We start from the raw sequence: 14661 nt of genomic DNA on the forward strand, positions 1-14661 counted from the left end.
TCTGAGCAGACTCCATCACAGATGGATCCTCAAGCTCTCAGCACCCCAGAGAATCTCCCAAATCTAGGGCTTTCCACAAAGAAAACCTAATTTCCACGCTCCAGAAAGCTCAGTGTCCGCAATACACATTCCATCCGGGCCATGGCCTCAACTACCTGGTGGGCGCTTGCCTGTAAGATTGGTTGAACAGGTCTCTGTATGTCTTAGCTGCGATTCTGAGGGCGCGTCCGAGGTTAAAGTCATTGATCAACTCCTGTGTGATTCTTGTCATACCTAGCCTCACCAGGTCTGGTATTCAACCCTCTTGCAGCTCTTTGTAGCAAGGTCCCTGAAGCCCTTTCAGGTGTCGGATCACCTTACTCAGCAGAAAGGGTGTATTCCCCCCCAATCGCTTCACTTGAGAGCATGGTACCGGTGAAGTGAGCCTGCAGCCACCTGTGAATCTCAAATAAGAACATTGCTGTCATGTCTGTGGCGAGGAAAGAATACACTCGAAAGCAGAACCAATGCAAGTGGCTTCTCTTTTGCTATTGGACTGACAAGAAGGTTAAGGCTCCTTTAGCAGTCTTGCATGATCTCATGCCTTTCATATATTTATTTATTTATTTATTGGATGTTTGTAATGGGCACTGTACAGCAAAAATAGTGTTTCTAGGCGCGTGAAGACAAGGGAGGGGAGGTATAGGGGAGAGGCGGGAGGACAACAAAAACAAAAAACGTTCTTAAAAAGTCTTTTGAAGTATTTGGAACGAGGAAGGTGCTATAACATGAGGTGGAGGAATGGGGGAGACAGGGGGTGCAGGGAGGGGGAAGAAGGGAAGAAAAACAAACAAGATACAAAACAAAGCGCTCTGACTTGGTCATGTGATGATTTAGAATGTGCAAGTGCTGAGACATGAAAGGGTGGGTAGCAGGAGGAAGGGGAGTGAGGTAGTGGGGGTGAGGGGAAACATGCAACAACAATTAAAAAGTGCAGGGACGAGTAGGTGAATTGCAAGTAAGGGACACTGAAAATATAATTATGACAGGCAAGTAAGGGTGACTACAAGCTGGAGAAAGCCTCACCTGTTGTCATGAGGGGCTACGTCAGGCAGGCAAGACAAAATATGTTCTAGAAAGGCCATCAGTGGTTGCAGGAATTCATGTAAAAGCATCAGCAGAGCTCCAACGTCAAAGTCAATCAATGGTGCACAACACAGCAAGGGTCCAGAGTCAATCAAGGTTGCAAGTAGATCAATGCAAAATACATCACGAAGCACAAGGTCAATGGCAATCAGTGGAGCGGAAAATGAGGTGCACAACACAGCCAGGATCCAATTCAAACACTGATTGCAGGTAAGACAGGCACAAGAACACAGCAGAGGGGCGGGTAGGTGAGACAGAACAGGGCAAATTGCTGAAGAACACAAAGGGGAGAAGGGTAAGGAGGAACAAAGACAGCAAAGGACGCGAGCTGAACGGTGGAGGTTGCTAATAGGAAGAAGGAGCTCAGACTGCATGGGAGAAGGATCAAGAGCGAAGAAAAATGGGCAGGGAAGTCGGAGCAGCAGGGTAGCAGCAGTGAGAATAAGAGGAAGAAGGCAATGGACGTGATGGCGGAAAGGAGAGAGACTAGGCTAGGGGTGGAAATGGGGAAAGTAGTGTAGGAAGAGAGGGCTCCGAATTCCAACAAAGATAAAAACGGATCACTGTGGATTTGGTCCATATCAGTCCCTGATTACATAAACAACAGCATTCAGGTGTCCTGCTGAGTGTATGCTGGTTTACCACCAAAGTGGTATTGCAGATATAATATCACATGATAATAGAATTGTGATTTAGGGTGCACCAGGTCCGGTTTTGGCTTACCTCTCATGATCCCGATATAAAAATATCAGGTAGTCTTATATTTATGCTCACCACTATGCCACGAAATACCCCAACAGGCTCACCAAAAATCCCAAAAACTTCACTCCATGACTAAAGGACACCGATAATGTTCACAAGGGTATTATAGCTCAGTGGCAACGCGCTTGTCAGAGCAACACAGGTTCGAATCCCAGGTCTGTCCTCAGAAACCTCTTTGGTATTAAGCAAATTATAAAAAGAATAATTTTAGAACTAATTACTAGAAGTAATAACTATCATTAAAGTAGTTAACACAAAAAAGACACACATTTCACACCAAAAAAAGTAGATCAAACAAACATTCTGCTGTCAAGACTTGGTCATATAGGACTCTGTCATTTACTTTACAGCACAAGCAACCAATTGAAACGAACCCATTTTCAAAATGTTCACATTTCAACAAATCAAAAACAAAAAGGAGAGAACTAAGCCATACTAGTAATGCAGATGAATTTCCATACACTTACCACCTACCACTATTAAGACTATTTTTTTGCTTCACCACCAAAACCTAAAATGCATAGCTGGGACTTCGACACCAGTCTTTTGGCAGGTTACATTTGTGGTAATGTATTTATGGCACTACAAAGTTATACAGCATGAGACAGGCAGTGGAAATGTCATGAATGAGGAACGATCATTGAGAGTCTGATTTGCAGAAGGTTCCCCTAACACTTTCCTCTTGGCCAACAGAAGAAAACTCAGAACAAGCACTGGTAAAGCCACCAGCTTTTGCTTTTGTGTAGGCCTGGCATAGGCATTTGTCAGGCACTGCCATAATAGTGACACTTGAGCACAAGTTGGCAAAATTTGGAACATTGTGTGATTACCTGGGCATATGAAGGTATTGCCTGGCATATGTCTATCTAATACTTATTCACAAGCCAAAACGTTTAGCAATGGCAATGCTTGTTTTAACAAGACTTCAGTGCAAGGAACATATACTAATCAAGTGGTTGAAGCATACTTGGATAAGACATTTTTATTACACCAATAGCACATTCACAGCTGCAGTTAAACCATTAACTCCCAGAGCACATCTTAGAAATAACACTGGCAGGCCAACCTTTGATGTCACTTCTTGATTGTTAGAGCTATCTCAAACAGATCCTGGGGAGGTGAGGGGGTGAGGGGAAGGTGTTTTTGCCAGGTCTTGAGTGGGAATAGCCACAGGGTTAGCATGGCCATTGGTATGCAATGGGTGGGTAAGTAACCAAACAACACCCACAAGCTCTGTGTCAATCTACAGATGTCATCGCCTCTTATCTGAACTCCAATACAATGCTTTCCGCATATAGGAGACACTTAGGTGCCGCTTAATAGCCCAAACTAAAATGTGACATCCTTCGGCTGCAAGTAAGCAACATCTAGGTTACTGAAAGCATGAAGGACGTCTGCTGTTGGGGCTCTGCGGCCAATCTATCCATACGAGTGAGCAAGTATTCCCACAGTATTTCCAGTCTTTACGGCTGGTACACATTTTAAAAATAGACAAACTGCTGGCAGTTTGGATTGTTAATGTTTCCTTTGCTTTCCACACATGCAGGTAACTACTGGACAAGAGACCAGAAAATCCCCCCTTGCTCAGTGACCCAGGCACTGACCTATTTCCTGGATATAACCACACCACCCTCCCAACTCCTGCTTAAGAAGCTCGGCCTGCTGGCAACTGAGGAAAAAGACCGAGCTAGGCTTGCTTCCCTGAGTCACGTGAGTACCGGCAAATGCTTTCAAACTGGTACCTGGTTCGGTCACAGGGGGCATGGGCTGAAGCAGTTGAATGTGGATTGTACGGATTGTGAACAACATTGAACACTGAGGCGTTGCTAGGGGGGGCTGAGGGGGATATAGCCCCGGGTCTTTTGGTTGTAGCCCCGGATAGAAGCTCAGGGCCTACAACCAAAAGGCTATAGCTAGCCCCAAATCCCGCCAGTCCCAACATTACCTTAGGCCCTGATCTTTTCCAGACCTATACGTTTGACAAACAGAAGTGGAAACAATCTACTCTGGGAACCAGCATCAGGTGGGATTGGTGAGGGAAGGAAGTGCCCAAGTGAGGGGTGATGAGTCTAGGGGTAAAGTCATGCCAGGTAAGTGCTATGCTTGTAAAAAGTCCTACCACACACCCATTGGGGCCACAGCATTGCTCTGCATCCCCTCCCCTTCCTGGTTTCTTCCGCAGCGCAGCAATTCATGTCTGTAGTACTGTTGAGGGTTGGGGAAGGGAATACATTATTGTTAGCTGTCAGGTCAGTAAGTAGCCCACTTACCGTTATTGGCAGGTCCCTGCTTCTCTCACATGAATGGCTGAGCTATGTTCGACCGAGATTTAGATTTCACTGGCAATCAAGCGCATAGACAGCACAGCAGGACATTCCTCTTAAGGCAGTTTGGTTGATGGAACACAGGGATAACAGACTGCTATGCAACCTGATGCAGATTGAAGCTAGAACCAACGAAAAGTGATCTCCGTGTTCCACGCCTTGTGGTCTAAAATACCCTGCACTTAGCCCAAATAGTCCATACAGTTGTCCCCATGCGCAATACTACATTTGTGAAAAACCCTACACCTAGGTGGGAAAAGAAAAAGACAAGCTGGACATTCGCCCATGTTTTAAACACCGCATCCACAAGGACATGAACCCCGGACCCTATAAAAGTTTGCCACTTTCCAACCTCTGCCACTCACTATTGGGCATGTTCAATCATGCCACAGATCCTATAGATTTGGGAACATGTTGTTAATACGGAAGGGCGACAGGCTGTGAATGCATTATGAGTTGTCATTAAGCATGGAAGAGAGTGGTGTAAGGAAGACTTAATAATGAAAACCTAAATCTAATGGAGAAAAGGGATCCGTTAGACCAGAGTAAAGAAATCAATTCACCGGCTCCTTGAAATGGGTGATCACATATCAGTGGCTCCGCTAATGATCCTTGTAGTGCTGTTGGCCTTTTATTGGAACGTGTTCATGCTTCTACCACCTAATGTATGACATCTTCTTTTGGGGACTTCTGATTTTAGCATCTAGACGAGTACAATGAATGGAAAAGGTTCAACTATCCCAATATATTAGAGGCACTAGAGGAATTTCCATCCATCGCAGTTCCAGCGACGTTCCTGCTCACCCAGCTGCCTCCTCTGAAGGCCAGGTACTACTCCATCAGCTCCTCACAGGACTTGGTGCCCGGAGAGATCCACTTGACAGTCGGCGTGGTCAACTACAAGACAAAAGGTACAGCTCATACTTCTTTCATTCTTTCTACACTTTCAATTTCATAAGGACATGACGATTATTGACTGACAAGTCCTATTTATATAACATGAGATATACAGGAAGATTAGAGCACCAATATAAGGGACGTTTGTTTTCAACACTGAAAACAGCTATGTAATTATATTACACATCTTATAAAGCACTTCACATGCACCTTTCAACACTGCATGCAATGCAAAGAGGCACCTTCCAGTGAGTATTCATGCACCCTCTTGTTCTAGATTTCAAAACGAAGGAAAACATTGCTACCATCGATCCATAGAAGACTATAAATATTGAGTTGTAGGCTCTTAATGCAAACAATGTCTATGGTCAGGTTGCTTTAAAAGAAACATAATTTGGCAACAAATAAGGACCACTAAGTCCTGTTCAGTCTGTCAGTTTCTCTTCATATTGCTGACAGATGGTTACTTATTATGTGACCAGCCGGATGATCTTTCACCACTACCTGTGCTGCTATTGTTGATGGAAGATGAAGTATAATGTATATTTTTTGTGCAGTTTGAGTCATCTTTGTATCTTAGCTAGAAAGCAGGCTTGGATGAGGATAAGGCTGTATTTGCCACTGTGAATATCTGTGGCGTATTGTTTTGTATCTGAAGGGCACTAGAAGAGGAAGGATCAGTCGAGTATCTGGAGCAATATTGTAGAACCCTTTCTCCACCCCATGAACCATAGAAAAGTTAAAACATCATTATAAAAGCCTGGTTACCCCCAATCTAGGCACTATCTGGTTCAGACATCTCTAACTCCAGGTCTATGGCAGTGGTACACAGTTCATCAGAATCAATACCCTTGAATTTGTGTCCGTCAATTGCTGCCACCTATTCCACTGCATCATCTGACTAGTAGAGCACAAAAGGAGGAAGTAAGGGTCGCATGTCAACCCTTCCATATCTGCTAATGTGACCATGGCAGACCGTTTGCCCAAAGCACTGCATCACACCAAGCTGGCAAAGCAAGTAAGAGTAGAATGACTGTGGCAGGAGATATTTATCCAGAAATGCCTCTTGATTACGGAGGGGAAACATTTCCACCCATTGTACCATGAAAGCAAATGTTGGAATCAGCAGAGATTCTGTCGTCAGCTGTTCAGAATTTGGAGCGGATACCCGCACTCTGGCAATATCAGCACCATCACAGAAGCAGAATGTCACCTTATGACAAATCAACTACCGGGGTACCAGGGGTCCAGGGATGAATATCGGTTTCTAAACCATCAATCAGCCATAGACCTCTAGTACACCAGAAGGGATCCAAACAGATTGGAAACACAAATAAATTATAAATCTCTTGGTCCAATTTTGGTAACGTGGTTGGAACGGCAGGCTTATCTCCGCAAGGTTGTGGATCGTTGGTTAGTTGCAATACAGCAAAAATACAATTATTACCCAATGATAAAAGGGACTGTCCAATCAAAGTTGTTTAAAAACTCTACTTTATTATTATCACAACAGACGGTTCTTGCACACTACGAAATACAACCCACCCTGTAAATGAATGCAGAGAACAGACAGTTTCAAGAAGGAAAGGGGATGCACTCAGGATACTGACATGAGAATAGTCGGTAAAGTAATGAATTGCAATAGTTCATGGATACTTGGTTTCAGCACAAAGGGAGCAATGTGTCATAAAATGTCACTAGTGGCCTTCGGAGAAGGACCAGGGGGACAGACCACAATGTAACTTGTGATTGTAGAAGTTCTTGGTGCTCGACAGCGTGAAGTCGGTTTCAGGGTTCTTCACAGCTTCTGCAACAGAGTTCAAAACGGGAGCCAGCTGCAGGTATCAGGCGGCAGTAAGTTTGGCGAGTGAGGGTGGATAGACGGCTGCATTCTAGCCTACACAGCAACTCATGGTCAGGAATCTTTGTCTCAGTGCTGGTTGGCGGGTCTGAAGCACTAATCAAGGTGTCTCGGATGGCGTGAGTAACTGTAGCATCACAACAGTCAGCAGTGCAGTCGCTTGCAGCTCAAGGGGCGGGACTGCCTCGAAAATGTTCTTAAAATTGGATGCTGATTGATGCTTGTTGGTGCAATCCTCCTAGCTTCTTGGCTGGGCTTGTGTCATCCTTTAAGGCAGACGGCCCAAAGCTGAGGAGAGTGTTGCAGCCAACAGCCTTGTCCTTTATTTGGTTCAGAGACTTTCTGGCACTTCCCACTTAGGAAGCGTGCTTGCAGAGCCTAGCAGGGCACACTGTGTGCTGGCTGGGTACCAGTTCTGGAGCTGCTTGGAGGGTCCTCTGGATTCAGTATCTCCCCCTGTTCGCTGGCAGATATTTAGTGGCGGGATCTTGCTTCCCTCTTGGATTTCCTGGCCTTCCTTCACTGGTGGAAAATGGAAGGCAGACTGTACCTTCAGCCAGAGTCCCAATGAGTTCTTCTTGCTACTCCTTGCAAAGTCTTCAGACGATCTTCTAAGAGTGGGGCTCAGCCCTCCTTTAAAGCAAAATGGACCACAGTGATTGGTGCTGGCATCCCAACCAACAATCTTCTGTTATGCGTGAGGTCATAAAAAAAGTGCTGTGCAATAGGAAAAGGTAAAGGGATGAAAACCTATACTACTAAGTCCCACCCATCGTCCTGTCTGTTGTGGCTAAAAGGGGATCTCTGGTTAATTGAGCTCTGTGTGGTTCCTGATCAAACCGCTGTTCTCCCTTGAAGTTGTGGTGAGAACAGACTTCTGTCTTCTGTCTCCATCAAATCACATACTCCTACCCTCTGAAAGTGGTCCCCCTGTGGGGGTTCCCTACTGTAAACAGTTGTCCCAGACATGACATTTCACTGCCCTTGATATTAAGAGGTGGCAGCTGACTTCAGGTTGACACAGATGCATATCAAAAAGGAGTTGGGTTTCCTGTCCCCTTTGTCAGCACTGCAACCAGGCCTCTCGCAGGCCTGCTTCAGTTAACTCTCATGAGTATGTGCTGCCATCAGCGGAACTGACAATGGCCATGGCGGATCTATGGAGCCATTGATGTTTAATTAGGTTGGCCATGGCAGGAGGAAGGTTTTGCCCCCCCCCCATTTTGACACCTGCTGATAGGCTGAAATCCAGCCAATCATGGCACGTGGGCTTTCTGGCATCCTGGTTTGGTGACATTTCTGTTGCACTAGGCAGGATTTTTACACCCAATGCGAGATTCCACCCAAAACAATGTTGACCTTTCAAGGGCAAGATGTATGCAAAGGTTGATGAAATGCAAAAAGAGGCTAAAGTTGTGGAAAGTTCACCCATTCCTACTTTTCACAGCACAAGTGTTAGGAAAGGTCACTATCGTTCACCTCTGAGGAGCCAGCAATAAAGAATGATCTGTCAGTATCAGACGTGGACTCCCCGCCATCGATATGGTACCCTGATCCATGTAAGAAAGGGCATGACTGAACTGCGCCTCTGTTTTGCACATTACGGATACACGCCGCAATCATCTAAAGCACTAGTGGCCCTACTGCTCAGACGTGGTCCCTGTGCCGCCCCAGATAAAAACCTTGCAGGAAACCGCCATGTTCTAAAAAATAACGAGGCCCTCTCCGCAAGAGGGCTCAAAGGAACATTCCTTCCGGCTAGCACTAGCAACCCTCTTGAGAGGCATAGGAGAGGGGCCATCAAAATACCTGCCTGTGGGGTAGTTCGGGAATGCTGCCTTTTCAAGAAAATGCTTTAATATGCCCTGGTCTGCATGTTCCTCACACGCTCATATATGTTCTTGTATTCTAAATGCCTTATTACAGCATTGCCATCTCAAATGCAAAGACTCAACCTGCCATGTATCTCCTATTCTTCAGGTGGCCACGGTCCTCTGCATCACGGTGTTTGCAGCACATGGCTGAATACCATCGGTCTCAATGAAACCATCCACTGCTCTGTGCGCAGGTATTTCCCTTCTCTGTGCTTACTGCGGATGCACACCTCAATACGTGCTCTACACATATTTGAAATTGTGCAAATACATTGTAATATGGAATCATCAAAAGCCAAGAAGATAAAGCATTCAGGTACTTCTAACCACTGTGCCCAGAGTCAAGAAGGCTTTACTCGTGTTTAGCAAAACGCCTGAACTAAGCTATCACTCTTTCCTTTCAGCCAGTTGTAGCTGATACATTTGTCACTGGCACATTTTACAACAGAAGAAACAAGTGTCAGAGAAGACCTGTGTTAATATTTTACCTTTTAATAGGGTATTATGAAGAACTCTCACTTTTTTTTTTATTTTTTCCTGATACGTCTGGCAAACGAACATGTCACTGCCTTTTCTTAAAGGAGGTTTATCATAAACATTCGATTTTTGTCATTTTACAAAAATACAGTCACATAAGGATAAAACAAAACATACATACGTTTAGAAAGAAAACAAAAATGGGTAAAGAAAGGGTAACTAGTAAAACCCTGCATCGAGAATTCATTCTTCCCACCCTGTTACTGTCCCCTAGTCATGACAACAAGTAGACACCACATGTTGAAACCCTGGTGGCATAAGATCAATGAAGTTTAAAATCCTATAAGGGTCAAGAAAGCCTTAAAGATTTAAACACAGCTAACGTGAAGATGGCAGACCGAGCAAACGCGTCCCTATAACACCGCTCTCGACCCGCAGGACTGGTGCCCATCAAAGGCAGCAGAGACTGTTCACCGCTGCCCGCCGCAGATGGTATGGCATGCTGATGAGCGGCATGTGGCCCAAAAGCTGAAAACAGAAGGTCAGGACCCTAGTCAATGGGCATAAAGAGAAGAAGGGCAAGCAGAGCCTCAACCAAGATGGCGGCAGATGCTGTGGCGGGGCTGCATGGAGCGTCTTGCCCCCTCGCAGTGAGTGACCTTCTGCACCAACCTCCCTGCCCTCCGCTCACACATAGATCTGGTGAGCTCACCTTTAGGATTGAAGAGCCAGGCCGTCATCGAGGGAATGGAGGTTCTGGAGAACACCGTTGGGGGGTGGCCAGAGATCTTGCCCTGGCAGGGCCATGGTGCGGAAAGAGACATATAAGCCAGAGACGACAAGAGAGGCCTGGAATCAGAGGATCAGGAGGCACCCCTCCTCCCCCCCATAACCACATCCCCCACCCCCTGCATCACAGACCGCCAAGAATAGAACAGGCGCCCCAACTTGTGCTGAAGCGGGACCTGGACGTTTGGCAATTCCATAATTCGCAGGGTGCCTCCCCATACCACAAGCCCCTGGTCTACTTGGAGAGGAGCCCTGTTGGGTCCTAAGATCTGCAAACTGTGATGATGAAATTGGCACACAGGGGCAAGGACAACACAGTTTGGGCCTTCTTGAACCTGGCAGGGATGACAGCACACTTGGAGGGCACTGAGGGGGAGGACAATGCAATGGAGGATATGCCAACAGTTGGGCCCCTCTTGACATCTGAATTCCTACTCTGCTCGCTGCAGTCCTTAAAAGAAGACATAAAAGAAACCTTCAAATCTGAAATGGTGGTGCTAAAAAAGGAAATGTCAGAGGTCATAGGGGACAACACGAGGAATATAGCGAGCCTGGGTGACACAGTAGATCATGACTTGAAATCGAGGACCCTCGAGTGTCTGAGGATTTGGCGTGGCTCACAGAGTCTTCTGAAACACTACAGCTCAAGTGTGAGGACCTGGAAAATAGAGGCAGGAGAGGCAATCTACATATCTGATTCCTGAAGGAAGGGTCAGAGGGGGACAACATTGAATCCTGCATCCGACCCACAGGAGGACATCAAAATTGACAGGGTGCTCCGAGTAGGTTGCCCCAGAATACACATGGACCAACTCCCATGCAACATTGTGGCCAAAATACAAGATTTTAAAACGAAGGAGGCAATTCTGGGTGTGGCATGGAAAAAGAAACAGATGCATTCCAGGATAGAAAGATGCAGAGCTACCAGGATGTCACACAGTCCACCTTAATGAAGCAGAGGCAAATGAAACCGGTTATCGAAGAACTCCTGAAAAGGGACATTGAGTACAAATGGACGTAGCCTTTCGGCCTACAATTCCAACTTGAAGGTAAAATACACATTGTCCCGAGATGTGTTAATAGCTCTGACCTCGTACACGTTGAAGGAAGAATCCAGTTAAACCAGGATCTAGACCTATCAACACTACACAATAGAAGACTAATCCAGCCGGTCATGCAGGTCCTAATGGCCAAACACATAGGTTACAAATGGACCTTCCTTTCGGGCTGACCTTTACTTGGGAAGGCAAACAGCACCGGACCACAATGTGTGAAGAGGGACTATCGCTACTGCAAAAGGAAGAGGACCTGAACCAAGAGGAACAGGATCCTAAACAAAGGTGCTCCAAACAAGAAGCCAGACCGTCGGAATGGTCAACGGACAAAAGAATGAGGCTTGGAAGGGAAGTAAAATTGACAGGCCCTTACAAGAAATTACTAAGGTATGAACAGCGGATGTGCAATAAATTCAAGAATGCAGCGTACCATAAGGTGGTCTCGAGGGAGGGAGGAGAGTAATACATTGACACGCAAGGTAAAATGAGAGCCTGGATGGAGGAGGGAGGTAGACACATCTTGGAATCCATCTCAGGGTATGGAAGTATCCTGGCGTAGGGAATTCCGGGAGTGTATAATGCCCAACTCCCTGTGGGACCATGTTGGGGAGGGGAGTTGGGAGAATCCTGGCCACACTGGGTTAAAGGGAAAAGGGAGAATTGCGGAGAGGAAGGGGGTGATAGCGAGGGGGGTTGGGACAGGGGTGTGAGTTGGGTAGGGGAAAAGGTGTCGTTTAGAGTTCTGGTGATAAGGTTTTGGATCAGGGTCGGGATGATCATGAATGGGGAAAGGGGCAAAGCCCTTAAGCGAATGATAGATGGTCCCGCAGATAGTTTGGTCGCTGAGGCAACGATTGTAACCCTGAATGTACAGGGATTAAATTCACTGACGAAACGTCTCTCAATTTTGGGTAGACTGGTTAAATTGCAGGCAGCAATAGTGTTCTTACAGGAGACACATCTCCTCCCTAAGGATGAAAGGAGGATGTCACACAAGGCCTTCCCCAACCAATTTTATGCATTAAGTGGAAAGAAAGGGGGGTGGCAATTCTGCTTAGCCACAGCCTGGCTTTAAGAAACAACATCTGTATGAAGATATTGAAAGTTGATATCTGGTGCTCAAGGGTACAATAAGGGACCAACTCTACAAGCTAATTGCAGTTTATGCCCCCCATGAGAAACAAGATATTCACCTAAGGGACACATTGCTGAAATTGGGAGGGTGGTGTGAAGGAAAGGTGGTGATAGGCAGAGACTTTAACTGTGTGATGGACCCTACACTAGATAAAACCCTCCTTGCTTCCTCAGCAGATGGGAAGAACATGCAGGCTCTGGGGAAATTCTTTAGAGACCTAGGGGTAATCGAAACATGGAGATTCTTTCACGAACAAAACAAGAAATACACACATTACTCGGCGGTACACAAACGATACTCAAGGTTTGATAAGGTGCTAGTTTCAGCAACTCTGGTCACCCAAGTGATAAAAGTAGAAATAGGGGTTAAATACCTTTCAGACCACACTCCGGTGGTAGTAAAAATAGAAGTATGTAAAGATAAGGGTAAAAAGCAGAATCATTGGAGATTGAAGGAAATTATACTGCGGGACATACCGCTTAGAGAACATATGGAGAAAACGATAAACAATGACTTCAAAGAGAATGATAATGGGGAAACAGATTGGTGGATAGTGTGAGTGTGGGACGCAGATAAAGGGGTGGTCCAGGGCGAATTCATATCGCAATCCACAGCTTATATTAGAGAGAGAGGCCGCATCACAAAGAAACTGGAGGGGGAGGTGAGGGAAGCAGAGAAGCAGCATAGAACCCGACAGACACAAACATCATTGAGAGCCCTATGTAAAGTTAGAGCACAGTTGGAAGCCCATGTGGAACACTGAGTGGCACAGACACTCTTAAACACGAAACAATCATACTATACACAGGGAGGGAAAGCCAACCGATTCTTGGCGGCCAAACTAAGAAAGCAAAGATCATGCAACTATATAACCCAACCTAAAATGAACAAGGGAAACTATGTGCGGCACACAAGAGGAAATTGGAAACAATGGGGAGATTCCATTAAAGGTTGTTAAAACGAGAGGATCTTGACCCCTCAATGCAAGCAAACTATATGCCAAAAATGCTGCTTTCCCAAGTTATTGAGGAAGGAAAGGACACACTAAATGGCCCGCTAACAGTGCAAGAGGTCAGTGATGCAATAATGGCCTTGCCCTCTAATAAAACTCCTGGTCCAGGTGGCTTAGGTAACAGGTACTACCTTTAAGACACAACTCCTGGCCCCATTAACACGACTCTTTAACATCATCAGGGAGAGAGGTAGGATTACAGAGGATATTGGGAAATCTACCAAGCTACTTATACTTAAACCAGGGAAAGACCTCACAGATTGTGCCAGTTATCGCTCTATTGCGCTCTTAAACAGTGACACCAAGATCTACGCTAAGGACTTAGCAGCAAGATTAATGAAGGTACAACCGGGGATCATAAATGAGGACCAGGCGGGCTTTATAGTGCGGAGACACATGCAGGGCAATGTAGCACACGCCATAGATATAATTGAACTATGGACAAGAACGGGACAGCGGTTCTCGATTGCGGCATGAGATAGCTTAGACTGGAGATATTTGCAACTGATCCTGCACAGGTTTGGGTGTGGCACTGACTTCACCAGAATGGTTCTAGCGAACTTTCAAATCCCAACAACGAACTTCCTGGTCAATGGGCAGAGCAGAGCTCAGATTAAAATAAGGAGAGGCACACGCCAAGGTTGCCTCCTATCCCCTCTAATTTTTGAAATGGCTATGGAGCCTTTAGCAGTGGCAGTTAGACAGGATCAGGAGATCCAGGGGTCTCCTGTGGGGAGGTAATACACAAAATCACGTTGTATGCGGACGATGTACTGTTATTTCAGAAAAATACTAAGGATAGGATGCCTAGAGTGATGGAAAGGTTACATGTGTCACCACCTCCACCTCACTTACCTGTCGGAGGGGGCGCGGTTATGGGTTCCGACGCGCCCCATCCTGGCGCTGTTATCCCCGATACCGGTTGGGGGGTCCGCGGTTGTCCGCAACACCCGGCGCTTCCGGGGTTTCTGTGTCCCGGGGCCTGCGCATGCGCGGAAGACCGCGTCTTGGTCTTCACGCATGCGCAGTCCTCGAGGCGCTTGGGAAGCCACAAGCTTGCTTCCCAAGCCTCGTTTCGGACGCGGCAGCACTCGGGGATAACACGGCTTGCGTTCCAAGCCTCCCGAGTGCTGCCGGTCTTATTTAAGGCGCATGATCCTGAAGCTCACCGCGTCTCAATGCGGTTTGTTTCACGGATCGTGTCTTCGCTCCTGAAGCCTCGCTGCTTCAGCTCCAGTCCTTGCCAGCTCCAGCCTGCTCTCCTGTCCTCGCCAGCTCCAGCCTGCCTTCCATTCCTCGCCGCTCCAGCTTGCTCTCCTGTCCTCGCCTGCTCCAGCCTGCCCTTCAGTC

General features: G+C 46.4%; 1 protein-coding gene across 3 annotated transcripts in view; it reads left to right on the plus strand.

The window, feature by feature from the left end:
- NOS2 (nitric oxide synthase 2) overlaps positions 1–14661 on the plus strand; it is a 206535-nt gene that overhangs the window by 155517 nt on the left and 36357 nt on the right. For all 3 annotated transcript variants that reach the window (XM_069615011.1, XM_069615013.1, XM_069615012.1), the window contains 3 exons: positions 3434–3597; positions 4912–5122; positions 8950–9037. In XM_069615011.1, the coding sequence (XP_069471112.1) occupies positions 3434–3597; positions 4912–5122; positions 8950–9037 (463 nt within the window). The remainder of the gene's footprint in view (positions 1–3433; positions 3598–4911; positions 5123–8949; positions 9038–14661) is intronic.

The sequence above is a fragment of the Ambystoma mexicanum genome, chromosome 9 (genome assembly GCF_040938575.1).
Source record: "Ambystoma mexicanum isolate Mex_15411 chromosome 9, UKY_AmexF1_1, whole genome shotgun sequence".
Lineage (NCBI taxonomy): Eukaryota > Metazoa > Chordata > Amphibia > Caudata > Ambystomatidae > Ambystoma > Ambystoma mexicanum.